This window comes from Pterocles gutturalis, unplaced genomic scaffold (genome assembly GCF_000699245.1).
Source record: "Pterocles gutturalis isolate BGI_N339 unplaced genomic scaffold, ASM69924v1 scaffold19405, whole genome shotgun sequence".
NCBI lineage: Eukaryota > Metazoa > Chordata > Aves > Pterocliformes > Pteroclidae > Pterocles > Pterocles gutturalis.
Genome location: NW_010146306.1, coordinates 2,487 through 18,878, shown reverse-complemented (window position 1 = coordinate 18,878; position 16,392 = coordinate 2,487). Strand labels below are relative to the sequence as shown.

The 16,392-nt window shown below is 49.6% G+C and overlaps 1 protein-coding gene across 1 annotated transcript; it reads right to left on the bottom strand.

The window, feature by feature from the left end:
• Window positions 1-2,379: 2,379 nt before the first annotated feature.
• Window positions 2,380-11,329, bottom strand: GUK1 (guanylate kinase 1). The gene is made up of 7 exons (XM_010085700.1): window positions 11,218-11,329; window positions 9,485-9,526; window positions 8,290-8,386; window positions 4,430-4,568; window positions 3,401-3,485; window positions 2,999-3,084; window positions 2,380-2,551 (listed from the first exon to the last, which is right to left on the bottom strand). The coding sequence occupies exons 1-7, from the start codon at window positions 11,327-11,329 to the stop codon at window positions 2,516-2,518; spliced, it is 597 nt and encodes a 198-aa protein (XP_010084002.1). The 3' UTR covers window positions 2,380-2,515.
• Between the last annotated feature and the right edge of the window lie 5,063 nt (window positions 11,330-16,392).

The window sequence follows — 16,392 nt, the reverse complement described above, 5'->3', positions numbered from 1 at the left end:
CCCATATCTCAGCTAGAATCAGAGCCATGCATGGGGGAGCAATTCATCCCCATGGTCTCATGGGGCCAGGTGATAAGGTTTTTAACAGCTGAATAAAACCATACGTGAGAGCATTAGCTCCCTTCTTGTCCTTTGGCTCACCCACTTTCACCCCAAAATGCCCCAAACCTGTTGGTTGGTGCGTTCAACACCTTCCTGCCTGGAAGATCTCCTCGGTGGGAAACAGGGTTCCCCCCAGGAGCAGCATCTTTAATCACAGAAAATCCTGGCAGAGAGACTCCTGTGCCCTCACTGTGATCCCTCAATCCCACCCCCAGCCCCACATCAAGCCGTGTCTGTGTAGGACCCCGAATTCGGTGTCTGCCGCAACCACGATGCTCAGCATGGTCCTCGCCTGCCCCAGGGATGCGGGGATGGCTGCATCCCCAACGAACTGGTACCAAAAATACGGATCCAGAGAGGTATTTATGCTTGGAAATGCAATTAATAAAAGAAACATCCCATTTTTGAGGATGCAGAAATTAAACTCATTTCAACAGGTGCCTTCACCCACCCCGTTACGAGATTCAGCGTGCAGCGTGGCCTCTCCAAAACACCAAACAGATAAAGGCACTGCCGACAGCACCCAGAAAGGACTCACGAGAGATTCCCAACAGCCCCACCACCCGCTTGGTGACCAGCTTGGCTCCAGCAGCCCGCTCCCGGTCCCTCCACCACCCATCGCCTTCCGATGGCCACCCCGTCACCTCGCATTACTGCCGGCCATCCAGACGTTCACCCCTCCGGTCTGTCAGACACAGCGGCAGCCGCTAAAAGCAGGTCACCCGATATAGGGCGGGTTATTTCGGACTTCCCTCTCCGTTACCTCCAGTGAAGGGGGACACAAGTGATTTAAATGACTTTTTTTTCCCCATTTTCCAAGCGCTGGCGGTGCTGAAGCATCATCCCTTCCCGTTCCCGGGTACCACTCACCTCTCCCAGAGGGACGCCCGAAGGCTGGGCTCGGGGCTGGCAGTCGCGCAGCTCTCGGGACGGTGGCAGGAGGGCTGAGCAGGCAGCGGTTGGGCATTTCCATCTGGTGACAGCACCGCAGGTCCCAGGCGGTGGCTGGAGACCACCAGACTGAGGCCAGCACCGCGTCCTGCACCTCAGCGTGTTGTCGCTCCACAGCGCAGGCTCCCTGCCCTTTGCTGCTGTCATTTCTGCCATCTAGAGGGGACGTTTCCCCATTACATGTGTCCCTCAAAATATAACGAAACCCCCACGATTCAGGAAAAAAAAAATAAAAATCATAGACTGTCACTTATCACCGCAGAAGAGCCTGGCTGCAGAGATTCACACCGTCAGGAAGGGGAAATCCAGATGTTGTGAAGGAGGTACGCCCCCAGAAAATTTTGGGGGAGCATTTTTTCCTGCTCATTTAACCAAAGTTAGAACCTCACATGAAAATCAGGACAACAGAAAGCAGGATTTCACAGTAGAATCTATAAAAGGTATATTTAAAACACCCAAACAGAGGAAAAACGATGAAAATAATCAACTCTCATCTTTCTAAACACAAGCGAGGCACTAAAAGGGTTGTCCAAGGTCTGGTTCTGCTTATTGGTGCCCAGAACGTGGAAGATACAGCTTGGTGAATGAGGACGTGACCTGGATTGAGAGGGACTGCGGGTGTGCTGGAGCAGAGCAGCTGGGGAAACTGGAGATGGGACAGGAAGAGAATGAAACCCAAGAGGAACCAGCCCCTCCAAGGAGGCTCAAGATATGACCTGCTGGAGGGACCAAAAAGCTCAAAAGTCATGCAAAAGCATCAAGGTTAAGGCTGAAGAAAGGCAGGGAAGCAAAGCGCAAGGCATCCTCCGACTCCCTGTCCTGCAAACCTCTCCACAGCTCAAGCAAGAGACCAGTACGAGGGAGACCGGCCAGATCAAATGGTTCCCTCCTAGGAAAAGGAGGTGCCCTCAAGCACATCATCCAAAAAAGCTGCACAGCTTGGAAAAGAAATAGTTTCTCCTCCGACTTGGAGGTATAAGAGCGTCTAAAAATCGACCTGCACACTTGTGAGATCAGGTGCCAGTAAAGACGGGAGCCCCTCTGTCGGCAGGGGGAAGCGGGGGTCACATCAATCTAAGCAGCTCCCATTCTGTGAGTGGCGTTAGCTGGGCACAACGTGTACCTCCAGAAATGTTGCAGCGGGATTCTACGCTGTGTGTCGGGGCTGCAGATGCCCAGACAGCTCCTCTGCAGCCTCACAGAACGGCTCTGCGCTTTGGCAGCAGGTGCCGTGCGATCGCTTCCAAACCATCCGCCTCTCTCCAACCTGGGAGAGCCCACGCTGAGTGTGTGGTGAACAGAAACACAAGCGTGACCGGGTTTCATTTTCTTTCCTTTTAATAGAAACATCCTAGAGTAACTTGGGAGGAGGATCAGCCTAAAGGGAATGTCTCTTGGAATAAAGTGGTGTGATGTGGTTCAGGAATGATGTGCAAAGTTAAAACGTCCAAGCAGGCTCAGCTCAGGACTTCCTGGATTCTTGGGTCTTCTTGATTTCCTGCAAGAAGATCAGGAAAATAACTGAGCATCCATCCCTCTTGGGGAACAGCTCAAAGTTTCACAGTCCTGCAGACCACGAGCGATCATCTCCTCAAAGCACAGCACAAACTGCAGGACCAAGCCCAGAATTTACGCAGGAGCCTTTAGGGACAAGGGAAGGTTTGTCTTGGAGGCTCTTCAGAAACAGCACAGCCCTTCCGCGCGGTCCAGGGATGGAGGCTTCTTTTGCCCCGACCCAGTATCACACTGGATCCGTTTCCCACTCTCGTAAGCCACTGATCCATCGTCATTCATACGCGATCTGTGCTCAACTATGTCACTCAGCAGCTCAAAAGAGATCAAGCGTGGGCATGAGGTCACATTTCTGTGGCTGCCTATAGACAGACCCTTGCCTAGAGGTCATGCATGCTCAGAATACGAGGCAGAAAAGCCCCAAAGGACTCACCTCCAGGAGAATCTCCTTCAATTCGGAATAGGCTTTTTCTAAATCGTCATTAATAATGACCAAGTCAAACAGGCCAGGCTCTTTACCTAGGGAAGGAGATGAGGACAGAGGAGTTAGAGAACATGTTTCTTCCCTGCGTCATCTCTCATGCACGATCTGAGTTCCTGCAGCATTTTAATATCATAATTTCAGAGACTGCTAACGTGCTTCTCTGCCAACTGTCCACAAGGAACTGCAGCAGGAAACGGTGCAGCAAGGTGATCGGATCAAACTCAGCTCACGTCCAAGCCCTGCCAGCACTCCTTGGAGAACACAAGTCAGATATTCGTGCAAAAACCAGCTCCTAAAACACCAATGCATCCCCTCTCCCTGCACACACCACTCAAAGGCCCCCGGACTTACTAAGTTCCAAATCTACACGGGCTGCATTCAAACGCTTCAGTAAACTTTCTTCTGTCTCAGTCTTTCGGTCACGTAGTCTTTTTTCCTAAGCCAAATGATAAACATATTAAAGAAATACGTGTTCCAAATGCAGAAACCACCACCCACCCCCCAAGCCAGTGCTGTCTGCCCCTGCATGGGAGACGTTTGCTACCGCCAGCGACCAGGGGCACGTGAAATAACGCCCTGCAAAGGGTGAGGGGCCTCATTCACAGCCTGAAACAAACCAGTGGCCGAGCTGGGTTTGGGCTCAGGATGTCCTGTCCATAGCTCAGGCTTCTGGTCTCTTCACCCGCTCCCCTTTTTTTTTTTCTTCCCCTCCAGATATTGCTGAGAGGTGAAATCTCTCTGCTGGGCTCTGCTGGCTTCCTCCTCTACAAACTGAACGAGAAACGCAGACTGCCTGATCTACTGACAGCAAGAGGCGAGAGCCAGGAGTCACGGGCTCCGCTGCCACGTACTTGCGTGGCTTTAGGACGTCACATCCGTGTGTCTGCATCCCTCTCTGAACCACAACAGGGATTTCATTTCTCCCAGAGGCACACTGTGATTATTAATTATACAGGGCCCCATAAGACCAGAGGGGTTACATGATTTTTGGTGCTGCAGAGAACCAGCCTCCCTCGGCTTAACTTTAATTGCTGGAGGCAAGTCTCAGCACAAAAATCTCCTCCTCTCCCCAGCGTTAAACCCAACAAATGCATTTAAAGTCTGGCCACGCCGCAAGGGAGTCTATAACCCAACGCAGGTAAACACGCCAAGATGCGGAAACTGCACACGAGGGACTCAAAAACCAAAGATTTATCCCTGGGAGGCGTGGGTTGGGGAGTTAGACTGAGCAGAGGTGACAGTGTGCTCAGAAATGTCCTCCCCACCTATTCTCCAGCCCTTAAAACACAGATAAATCAATGAGGGGGGAACCCCCATCACTTCAGAGCAAGACGCTGATTACCTCTAACTGCCTAACGGCAAAGGAAGGCAGTCGCTCACCAAGATGTCTATGGACGGAGGCTGCACGGAGATGTAGATGGGGTTCAGGTCTGTCCTCTTGATGTTCTTCACACCTTGGATGTCAATGTCGAGGACGCAGATCTGGTTCTGGGCCTGAACAGCCTGCACCGCGCCTTTACTGGGGACAGAGCAGAGATGGAAGGGGTCAGAGCATCCAGACGTAGCAGAGGGGGCTTGGTGTGTCCTGCTCCAGCAGCAGGTCTTCACCTCACAGGGTTCCCCTGTGCCCAAATTGTGGCAGGAGAGAAGAGAACCTGCTCTGCTCTTGCTAAAGTTTCTCTTTCCTGAGGTGTCCTCTGGGTCCCTGGGGAGGAGCAGGGACCTGCTGCCTCCTGCTAAAGAGGCTGGAAAAACCACAGTGGCAGGTGTGGAAATGGATTACGTGCAACTATCCCAAAAGCAGTGAGGCTCTGGTACAGTCTGTAAAGCTCCCACCTTCGACAAACACAGGAACAACCTTCACCAAAGAGCAAAAACATTGAGAATTTTCCTTCTCCAGAGATTAATCGATTTCCATACCCACATGCACTCCTGAAGGATGCTTGATGGAGATGGGTGCTCCTGCCTGGGTCACAAGATGCATAATTAAGAAAATATTTTTTACATGGTGGTTCTCATATGTTGGGAATTGCCTCGAGCTTGTTCCTGAACACCTACAATTCTCCCTTGAAAAGCAGCAACGCCAACCCTCTTCTGGTGCACTGGAGCTACCTGAACCAGTTCCTGGGTAGCAGCCTTCTCAGGGGACTTTTCAGTCGCTATTCGCACTGTGCGGGGCACAAGTTTTCCAAGCCAGAGCTCCGTGGCACAACGGACAGCGCGAAGAGAAGCCCTACCAGGAGCTCAGGGGTGGCACTGCAGGTTTTGAGGTTGTGAAGTCAGGAGGTCACGCAATGGCAGCAGAGATTAAGAGAAAACACTGTCCAGCAGCTAGCCTCCAGCTTGCTTAATTCCCTGCCCGCACCCAGGGCACCTCTTCGGACCTTACCCCATCACCCTGCACCACCGAGGTTTGCTCCCTGATGCCTTCTGCAAACATGTGCTGAAAAAAGGCTCCCCCAAACAAATGCTCCTGTGCTGTCCTACACCCCAGGAAAGGGGAGCCACACCTTCAGTGAAACAGGATTCAGGACCCCCACAGCTCCCACCAGCCCTGTTCTGGGCTGTGCCAGCTGGAGAATTACAGAACCACAGGATGGTTTGGGTTGGAAGGGACCTTAAAGCCCATCCAGTTCCACCCCCTGGCATGGGCAGGGACACCTCCCACTAGCCCAGGTTGCTCAAAGCCTCATCCAGCCTGGCCTTGAACCCCTCCAGGGATGGGGCATCTACAGCTTCTCTGGGCAACCTCTGAAGACAGGATCTTCACCAGCACGGAGGGCAAGCACCCACTGGTGTCACACAGCAGCTCTCAGCTGTGGTGCTGCTGTTGGCAGGGCGTGCAAAGGGAGATGTGACAGCACAGAGTCCTGAACCCACAGGTACCACAGCTTCACGACAGCTCTCTGCAAATGCAGCTGGAGAGGAGGGAGGCAGAAGCAGAAGGTGCCTCTCGGAAAGGTACAAAGCAGAGTTGAGATGGGGAAATCTGTAAAGACTTCTGGGAGCCTGCGAGCCCAGAAAAGCCCCAGAGAACAGAAATGAGCGATGGAGCATCCCAGTGGGGTGGCACTGTGAGCCCCTCATCCCAGATGCGGGGGAAGAGCAGGAAGACGAGCAGCCTTGGGGTCCCGCAGCCGGTCCAGTTGGCACAGGAAAGTCTACAGTGCTGCCGTGACAGGGGTCACACAGGAGGATGGAGGTGGCTGGTGACTTTCCTCCTGACCTGGGAGTCCCACAGCACAGGTCACAAACCCCAACAGGAAAGAGAAAGCTAAAGTGAAACTGTGAGACCAGCACTGTGCCCTATACAAATAGAGGTTTGCTCCCTTGCCTGGGTGGGCAGCAGCCCGGAGCTGAGCACCATCCACTGCAAATCCACAAAAACTCCGCAAAACCCCTTGGTTTGCCATGTGAAAGCTACAGGCTTCATCTGGTATCACCTGGTATCAACTAACTCCCACTACAACCCATCCACAAAGAGCCAGCAGCTCTCAGAGCCCCAAGAAAGAGACCCCACACCTGCACCCTGATTTCAGCCTCTCATTTAAGGCAGCTTTCAAATAAATTCTGGTTTCTGTGGGCATGATTCAGTGCTATCTCACAGACAGGGCACTTTTAGGACTCTTAAATTAAGCAATTAGTTTTTAGTTATTAATTATTATTAGCTGATGAGATTTAGGGAGCAAAAAGGACTGGTGAAAACGTCAACTATTCTGATAAGCATGAGGGACGCTCTCCATTTTAACATACATCTGATCAGAAGCATCCTTAGGCACTAACAGAGGAAATACAGGCTTGGAGAGTTTCTGTATTTATTTGCAAACTGGTATTTATTCATTGTTGAGATGGTTTGGGTTGATCTCAGCCTCCCACCCTGCATGCCCACCAGCACAGGCAGAGCACAAGCAGCGTGAATATCCAGAGGGGACTGGAGATGAAAGTGAGGGCCAGGGAGAAAAGCACCTCAAAACCAAACCCAAGCATGTAATTTGATTAAAGTATCAAATTCCTGCACATTTCAGGGAAATTGGTTAAGGAGAGATGTCTTCTCAGCACCCACCCTTGACGAAAAGGCACCAAAATCAACTCCACCTACATGTCAGGCATCAGAGAGCAGCCGGCTCTTCCACGCTGAGGCTGGATTAAGCAGGACACACATGAAAGAAGGAAGCCTGGCCTAGGAGGATGAAACCAGGGATTAAGGAGCTTGAACTCAGTTTCTCCTTGGTGCTGGGTATTTGGAAGATGAGCTGTCAAGTTTTGCTTCTCTTGCCAAAGCGTTAACACTGCAATATCAAGGTCAGGGCAGGGGATTGTGCTCCTCCATCAGCCTCAGAGGGAGCAAGCACAGCCAGACCCCTGCGAGGCTGCCCTTACCTGCGGTGACAGCAGCGACACCTCTGCGTGTCACACTCAAGCAGCAATGTTACTGAAATGCAAAAATCACCAAACCGTTCCTTCTGAGCTGCACACCTACAGCATGGTCAGTCTGGGGGCCTTATGTTGGCACCTCCCAGAAGGAAACCACCCTCAGAAGGAAATTTTGCTATCTCCAAAAAATCCTACAAAAAGCACATTCAACTCTTTCAGAAATGCAAGTCTTCCTGAAAAGCATTTCAGGCAAATTTCCTTCACGCAACTAATTATCTCAGGAAACATTCAACTTTCCTCCTTAGCAGGTCCTTTACTATAGTGCCACAATTTTCTCACAATCATTATAGAAGATTTCTGACTTCTAATTAACATTGCAGCTTAACGTTTTATTGACTCTCAGCTCCAACGCCCAGGGCAATGCTATTTTAAAATCCACCTAACTCTTTAATCCCAGCCAGGGGTGCCATGCAATTTATCTCTTCATAAGCAGGGACTTTACCAAAGCAGCACACGTACTTGTTTCACAACAGCCAATTTGGTTATGGCTTCTGCTCCTGAATTCATCCTATTCAGACCGTTAGGTAACGCAGGGATAATGAAAGGAAGTCTTCATTCCGTCTCTGCAAGCACTTGGAAAATATTAAGGAACATAAATAGTCTGTGAAAATCACTTATGAGGAGCTAACTCTCTGCAAGAGTTAATTTTGCCATCTTATTAAGGACCTTGCTATCAAAATGAAAGGCTTTGCTTATGGCAAGAATCTGCATGTTTGGGGAAAAGTGTCACTAAGTTAAAATATTTTTTTTCTTTCACCACCATCTCAGCTCCTGGCACCAGCAGGGACAGTGTCTGAACTGCGTACCTCGTCCCGTACATGTTTCCGGAGAACTCTGCGTGCTCGATGAATTCACCAGCATCGATTTCTTTCTGCATTTCCTCTCTGGTCACAAAGTGGTAATCTGGTTAGGAAAAACAGGAGAAAGAGCCAGAAATTAACAGCTTTGAAGGCAAAGTCCATGGTCAACATGACACCCGTGGGTGCTTGTGGGAGAAGCACCTTAAAATCTGCTTTGGACAACACTGGCAGACTGCAGATATCTACCTTCTAATTACCTTGAAAGCATCCCCTCTCCATCCCAACTCCCGAGACACTTGCTCGAAGTATTTTGGAGCCTTGTGCATGGTCAGAAACGCTGCTGTACCCCCTTTTTCACACCCTTTCCCCTTTCAGGTGCAGGGGGAAACTCCCCCCTCTCCCCACAGGTGTGGAACACATTACAGCAGGATGGCTGAGGCCCTTAATTTGCAAGCACTCATGATTAAAGACTAGAACAGGACAAGAGAGAGAGGGAGATAAGAGGGGAAAAAAAAACCTCAAAAGGAATGTTTCTATATCTTTTGTTAAAATTCCTCCCTTTCACCTCAGAGTGAAAACTGCCATCAGAAATTAAGTGCAAACCACATTTGATTGTTTCAGAAATATGCAAACAAAAAAAACCAGAAAAGCAGCTGGCCACAAGCTGTTAACAGAGATAAAGCCATCTCATTAAGCAGCTGCATTTCCCACCGGAGGTACCTAAAGCTTCAGAAAAATCAAGCCACTCAATGCCCAAGCAGGGACCAGGGCACTCAAACTGAAAACCTTGGCCAGCGAGTCACAGAGATGGTGTCTAAAAAAGAAATCTGGCAGCACCCTGTTAGCGTTTCACCACTTCATTAAATTCTGGTTTTGTTCTGCCAAGTCCATCCCTCTTCGTTATCTTCCCTCCCACACAGGGCACATGCTGCAGAACAGCGGTAAATGGCTCCGATCTCACTGCCACCGAGATAAAGAACACAAGTAGGTGTATGTCTGCATATTTATATAAACACACACTCTCTAATATATCATTACTGAATGCCTGCTCCTCCTGCCTAAGGAAATGCACCCTATAAACAAACACAGAACTAACTTACCTGCCAGGAGGGATTCATGCACGCACTTGACATCGAAACTTACAATTTTTCAGAGGAATTGTTTGCTGAGCCTGAGACAGCTCCAACTGCAACACACTCACCTTTGCCATTTACTTCTCCAGGTCTTGGCTGCCTCGTGGTATCTGCAGGCAAAAAACAACCTTTTAAATTTTGTAGATCAGCCAAGAGAGTAATAGCATCAAAGAAATAAAAGCGCACACGCAGGAGATTAATCCAATCACCTGACCCTCTACTTAAAATGATCAGAGCGAGTCTAACGCACAACAACATGCAGGATTCGCCTGGAATCAAGGAATCCTAGATAATCGGAAAACAATCAATTAAGATTGTTAGGGGCTGAGCAGTCAGTGGGGGATTTACCAGGCTGGGCTTAATTTTCAGCTCTGCTACAGCCTTCCTGTGTCATCCCAGATGTGTTCTGCCTCAGCTCAGGGGAATGAGCAGTGCCCTACTCTGCAGAGTTATCTTCATTTTAAAAGATCATGCAGCACCTACACAGGTGCTTAAAATATCCCGATTTAATGAATAATGGCAAACTCCTACATGCGGGAGGTGAATAGATTGGACAGCCTTTGAATCGTGTTGGAAGTCGTTCAAACTGGTGTTATTTTAAGCACGTGCTCTGCAAAGCAAAAAGGAGCTGATGGTCATCATGTGAAACAATCTTGATTATTTTATTTAGGACTGGCAGGAGGTAAGGTAACACTGATCACCTGTAAGGTTTTATAAAGCACCAATTGCGGAGATTTAGGAAAAAAAAAACTATCAAGAGGGGAAAATGATAAGATTTAGCTTGGACTGAGATGAGAAATTCAGTTGAATCAAGAGTACAGGATAAAACACACAAAAGGAAAGGTAATTTTAAGTTTTTCCATCTCTAGTAACATTAGATTTTAAATATCCAGTATTTGCCCTTTCACAGTAAAACAAATCTGGATCTCGCAGATCTCAAAGCAACGATTTCACTTGCAGTATCCAAAGCATTAGGACAAAAAAAAACCCATTTTGGTAACATACTTAAAAACATGTTGCAGAGCTCCAGGGAAAATCAGGTGAATGAGCTGTGGACACAGCCCAGACTCCGAGGGTAACCTCTGAAGTGTCACTCAGGAAAAAGGAAACAAAATTAGTATTGCGACAGGCAAGGCGCCTGAAGAAAATTGCCACTTAGTCTGCTGTGGGCACAGGAGGACTTCAACACAGCCTGCAGGGAGGTATGGGTGCACCAAGCCAGCCAGCCAAGGATTATGTTCACATTCACGGAACCAGCCCAGGTAAAAAAAAAAAAAAAAGACCCTTGGCCACCACTCAGTGACCGACCAGAGCAATGGGAGGAGGAGGAACGCATGCAGGTGATGGGGTGGACAGTTTCGCTGACTGACCCAGTAATGAGATGAGCTTCACCAAAATCTTGAATTTTAAATCTGAGACTCTGGGCTGTTAAAATCCCCATCAGCTCCCGCAGGTGGGTGTAAAAAAATTGGCTTTTGAAGGAGAGCTGTAGGGGAATTTTGTTATTTTCAGAGTCAAGAATTACCCAGAAAAATCTCATCGCCTCTCTGAGCTGTGTTTAGAGGTGTGAGGAGTCACCAGACCTGCAAAGGGTGCTATTCCAGACACTGGCTACTCAATACCAGTACTAAAAGGCATCCTGACTTCTTTGAACATCCCAAAGAGCCCACAGACAGATTAGGACACAGGCAAGCTACGGAAACCCATTATCTGGAGCATGAATACAGCTACAGAAGCAGGCTCTGGGCTAGCAGCCCCAAACTCCTCCACTGGCCTTGCCCACAGACACACGGATACTCACGGGAGACGCTGAAGCCGAAGAGGTTCTCGTAATCTTTAAGCAATTTCTTTAACAAAGTGCTCTTCCCCGCACCTGATGGGCCACTCAGAACCACGGGTCTTGGTCCCTGCATGGCTAGAGAGACAGAAAAATATGTGTCTGGTTAGAAACACCCATGAAAAACACACAGGTATGGATTCCCAGGGGTGCTCAGCCCCACAAAACAGCATTTATCCTTTACCCTTGGATACAAGTTTCTGCAGGCAAGTCTGAAATGATGAGAAATCACAAACCTAGAGCTCATAGGAAGTAACTGAAGTGCAGGAAATACCACAGAAATTCAAATAATTATTAAATTAGCAAACTGGCTGCAGAAAGCGGGAGCTGCTGTCTCTGTACTGCTGCAAAAGATCCGGGCTGGGAGCCCTGAGGACTTGGATATCGTTTTGGAAAGCGGACAACAGAGGCCACCAGCAATGCAGCAGAACAGCTTCACCTTGCGTTGCTGCTGGCCCCAGTTCTTACTGGGGGAACAAATACCTGGGACAAATAAAGGACATGTATCACTGCACTGTGAACACACTTTCCCAAGGGACTGAGGTTAAACTCGTAGCATACAACCCAAAGGAGGAAGAAACTGGGCTCCAGCTGCCACTAAACCAGGATAACTCAAGCCAGCTCTGTCCTAGCTCTGTTCTCTGTCACAGGGAAGACCTTCTCTACCAGGGGAAAAATGCTGCCAGCCCTAGCTCTGTTCTCTGTCACAGGGAAGACTTTCTCTACCAGGAGAAAAATGCTGCCAGTGCCTGGTGGCATCTGGAAACATCAGGGGACATCCACACAGGCTGGGCCTGGACACAATACCTGTCCTTACTGATAGAGGTACAGTCACAGCCGCTTCCCTCTCAAGGGGAGAGGTCTTGAGGAGTGTTTGCAGGAGATGCTGGTGAGGAAAAAGGGCAGAAATCAGCCAGTGCTACACACATGCAGCTCCCAGTGAGGGATGCGACACCCATGAGATCGCCACACCTGTTATGTTGCCCGTTTACATCCCAAGTACAAACAACAAGCCTATGAAGGACAAGTATATGTTTCAGTTACATCCCAAGTACAAACAACAAGCCTATGAAGGACAATCATATATTTCACATCAGTCCTGGGATAAATAACCACATGAAAAGCCTTTAGCATAAGCAGACAATGTGCTGAAGCCTAGACCCAGCAGCCCAGCATGTCCTCCACCCCCCAGCGATGGAGAGCGCTCCCGGGCTCCAGGCTTCGTACGCCAGAGCTGTCAGATGGACTCAAGTACAAACAACAAGCCTATGAAGGACAATCATATATTTCACATCAGTCCTGGGATAAATAACCACATGAAAAGCCTTTAGCATAAGCAGACAATGTGCTGAAGCCTAGACCCAGCAGCCCAGCATGTCCTCCACCCCCCAGCGATGGAGAGCGCTCCCGGGCTCCAGGCTTCGTACGCCAGAGCTGTCAGATGGACTCAAACCTGCTGCAGGCACAGGGATCCCCGCAGCTCCCCCAGAAAATGAGATCTAGCAGAGCTGGGAGGAGAGGGGCCACCGAACACTGTCAGGGAAGCACTGGGAGTTTGGTTCAGAAGTTTACGGTTTACACTTTGTTAACCAAAATGCTTCTTTTACACCAAAATCTTCACTTACAGCTGCCTGTCTCCCACCTCACATTCTGGAAAGGTTCACTGTTGTCTGTTATGTGCACAGTAAAACTGAAATAAACCCCAAAGCCTTGCAGCAGTGGTCCGAACACAGGCGTGATCTGGGACACAAACATGCTGTGGGGTTTTTTTTCCATATTTCCTGGAGCACTAATTCCCACCCAGGGTGTCTCACGGCAAGAGAGAAGGGTTCAGTTCCTGGTACAGAAAAAAAAAAGCAGCCTGGGGCCACACAGACCTTTCTGCAGCTGTTTCTTCAGCCAGAAAGAAAAAAAACGGGTGTTTTCATGTGCCTGCCTCTCTGGGGAGGAAGAAAGGTTAATTATTAACATGCGAATAAAGAAGAAAATCCTGCACGATGGCGCAGGGCATACCGCTGGGGACCCTCATCCATCAACAGCCATTCAGCAGCTTCTAAACCAGAGGCGATGACGAGAGCAGAACAGATCAAACAAACCTATTTTTCAGATTTAAAAACATTTTCTGCAAGCAGTAATGCCCCTGGAAATGCATTTTCTTTTTCTAACCACATCGGCTGGGTGTGGCCTCAGGAGCACCCAGCCAGCAGACAGTATCATTCCTTTCCATTCTAAATTAGATGACAGCAATGTCAGCCTGACCTTCCAAATCACTTTTTTTAAACAGCCTTAAGCCAAATGCCATCTCTCACAAAATCAGCGGCGGATCGGATCGTGCAGCAGGCTAATCTAGCCATGCCGCCTCCCTGACCCCGGCCTGCCTGAGCTGGACACCTCCTCATCCCTAAATCCCGCCCGCACAGCTCTGCCATGGCGCAGACACCCATCAGGCAGCACCACAGCCAGGAAATTCTAGGACTTTTCCCCAAGGATGCTTTGTACTTGTCTGACCAGAGTTTATCCAAGCCTGTACTAAAGTTTGGAGCATTAATAAACAAAGTTTAAGTAGATGCCAGCAGCTAACGTGGGTGTAAAAACACTCACATTCAATCACCATCCAAAAGGAAACTCTCTGGGTTTTTTGTCTTTTTTCCTTTTTTTTTTTTTTCTTCCGTTAGTGTTCTCCAGGTGCTACAGACCCACCAGATCAGCCAGTTCTTTGGGGACCTCAGAGGACTGGTCCCATCATATATGCATCACCGCGTTGCTGGATTAGGCTCCATCATCCAAAAAATGCAACAAGGCTGAAGAAACTCTAGGAAGTCCTTTTGGGGACCTGCCCTAGCTTTTTCCCTGAACCCCTAGACTTCGATAATTTCCAAATACCACAGGTTTTGCCTAAACGTTCAACACCAAAAGAGGAATGCACACCCTCCTGCATCTCCCCACCAGCAAAATGCTGTTCAGTGCTTGCAGGAAGGGAGCAGAGAGGTCCTTGCTGGCTTGTCCAAAGCACCTTTCCCTCTTCTGCCCTTCCCAGTTCCTCTCACCCACATAAATAAAACAGCAGAGAGTTGGTGAGCCTGGACCATTGTGAAATGCTTCAGAAGAGCTGCTACACAAAGTCCGTCACCCTCCAGCCATCCTAGCACACTTCACAACACAGCTGGCTCCTGAACGATGCTCCTTCAGCGCACGCCAGCTTCCACAGCTGCCACCAAAAGTCCCCCGCATGTGACATTCAGATGCCAGCACCAACTCTGGGTGTTTCACGGCTTTTTCCCTCCTCTGTGATCTGGTTGTTCCGACAAGAACTGCTCCAGATGCACAAGTCCCAGCCCCTGCCTGCAGAGCCCAGCCAGGACACTCACATCCCAGCTCGAAGGGACAGACCCTTCCTCTTTTCTCCCTCAAAATTTCATCCGATAGGAAAAGGTGAATTTAAAGCTGCCCAAATCACTTACAACCATTTCATTCAACCCCAGACAAACTGGGAAGGGGCAAGAGGGATGGGCAGAGTGCTGGCTGGGAGCAGGCTCCAACGCTTCCTTACCTTTTGCTTTTGCTCCCTTTCAGTCAATATATAAAGTCCACCTTCTCGCAGCGGCGACAGGCTCGCAATACGAGCGAGCCGGCAGAAAGCCAGGCTATTTGTGAGCTGCCTAAAGCCTTAATTACCGAGCTGCAATTTTAAGATGGCCAATGAAAACCACTCACTAGTCTTTAATCTCCTCTCGTGGTTTTTTTCTCTGCTCCCTGCTCTCCTGGCTGGTAAAGCTGCAGACAAACACCCCTAACAGGCTGTCGGGCGCTGGCACGTGCTGGCCTGGCTCTTCAGGAAACAACAAAATTGTCCCCATAGATCACACGTCCCCTGTAGTCACCAACATACACACACACAGTGGAGAGCTGTTATCCTCTGGTACCTTCCAGGAGAGATCACCAGCTCTGTTCAGGTTGGAGGGGGCCTCAGGAAGTCTCCAGCCCACCCTCCTTCTCAAACGTAGGCTGGTGATGAGTGCTGATGCCCACAGACCCCCAGAATGCATGGGCTCTTAGCCAGAGTTTCACCTTCTGCAGACAACGCTCCTCTTCTGAAGCCTGCACGGCTGCTGCCTCCAGCCACCGCTTCACCTCAGCTCAACGATCGGGCTACTTATCCACCACAAGGCAAAAGGGAAACTTCTTCTCTTGCCCACGCAGATCTGAACCCAAACCTCCTGTCCTGGTTTGAGCTGGGACAGAGTTACCTTTCTCCACAGTAGCTGCCAGTGTGAGGCTGTGTTGGGGTTTGTGCTGAGGAGAAGCTGATCACACACTGATGGGCAGAGCTGCTGCCAGGACACTCAAGGACTTTCCAGCTTCTCTGCTGTGCCCGTGTCTGCAGGGGCAGGAGGATCCGGGAGGGAGCACAGCCCCAGTGACCAGCCCAGGATTCGACCTTGGGTTTAGGACTGAGACCCAAACTGGCCCATGGTCTGTTCCATCCCATGCACGGCATGGCCAGGGGAGAGGTGAGGCTCTGGCCAGAAGTTCTCTCTCTCTCTTGCTCCGGGTCATCTCGCTCTGGGTGGTCCTTCTCTCAGGGTTGTCTCACTCGGTCAGCTCTTGGTCTCGGACACTCAGGCTCTTATGTCCTTTCCGGGATTGTGGTTTCGGGACTCTCCCTGCTCCAGGATCGTTAGCTGGGAACAGGCTGAGCCTTGGTCACTGGGTGGTGAGCAGTGTCACTGTGTGTCACTCATTTGTATATATTACTCTTATAATTTTCAATTTTTTTGTTGTTTAGTTATTAAATTGTTCTTATCTCAACCCATGAGTCTCTTTTCCCTTCACCCCTTTAATTCTCTCCCCCATCCCCTGGCCGGGGAGACAGCAGTTTCTGGGGTGTTTTGCTGCCAGGGTCAAACCATAACACCTCCGGACAGCACGTCCCAGCTCCCCCCCAGGGTGTCCCTGCAGGGTCTGTGCCACCTGGGTGCTGGTGGTGCTTTTCTGCCTGCAGGAGCACTGACAGGGCATCAGGGAAGATGTGAAGTTATCTCACTCCCTTTTTTCTCACAAAAATATTCAGAATTAAAGTGAGAAAAGAGATAAAGTTTGCGACCACAGGTCTCACTTCTTTGGGAAACAGACTAAAAA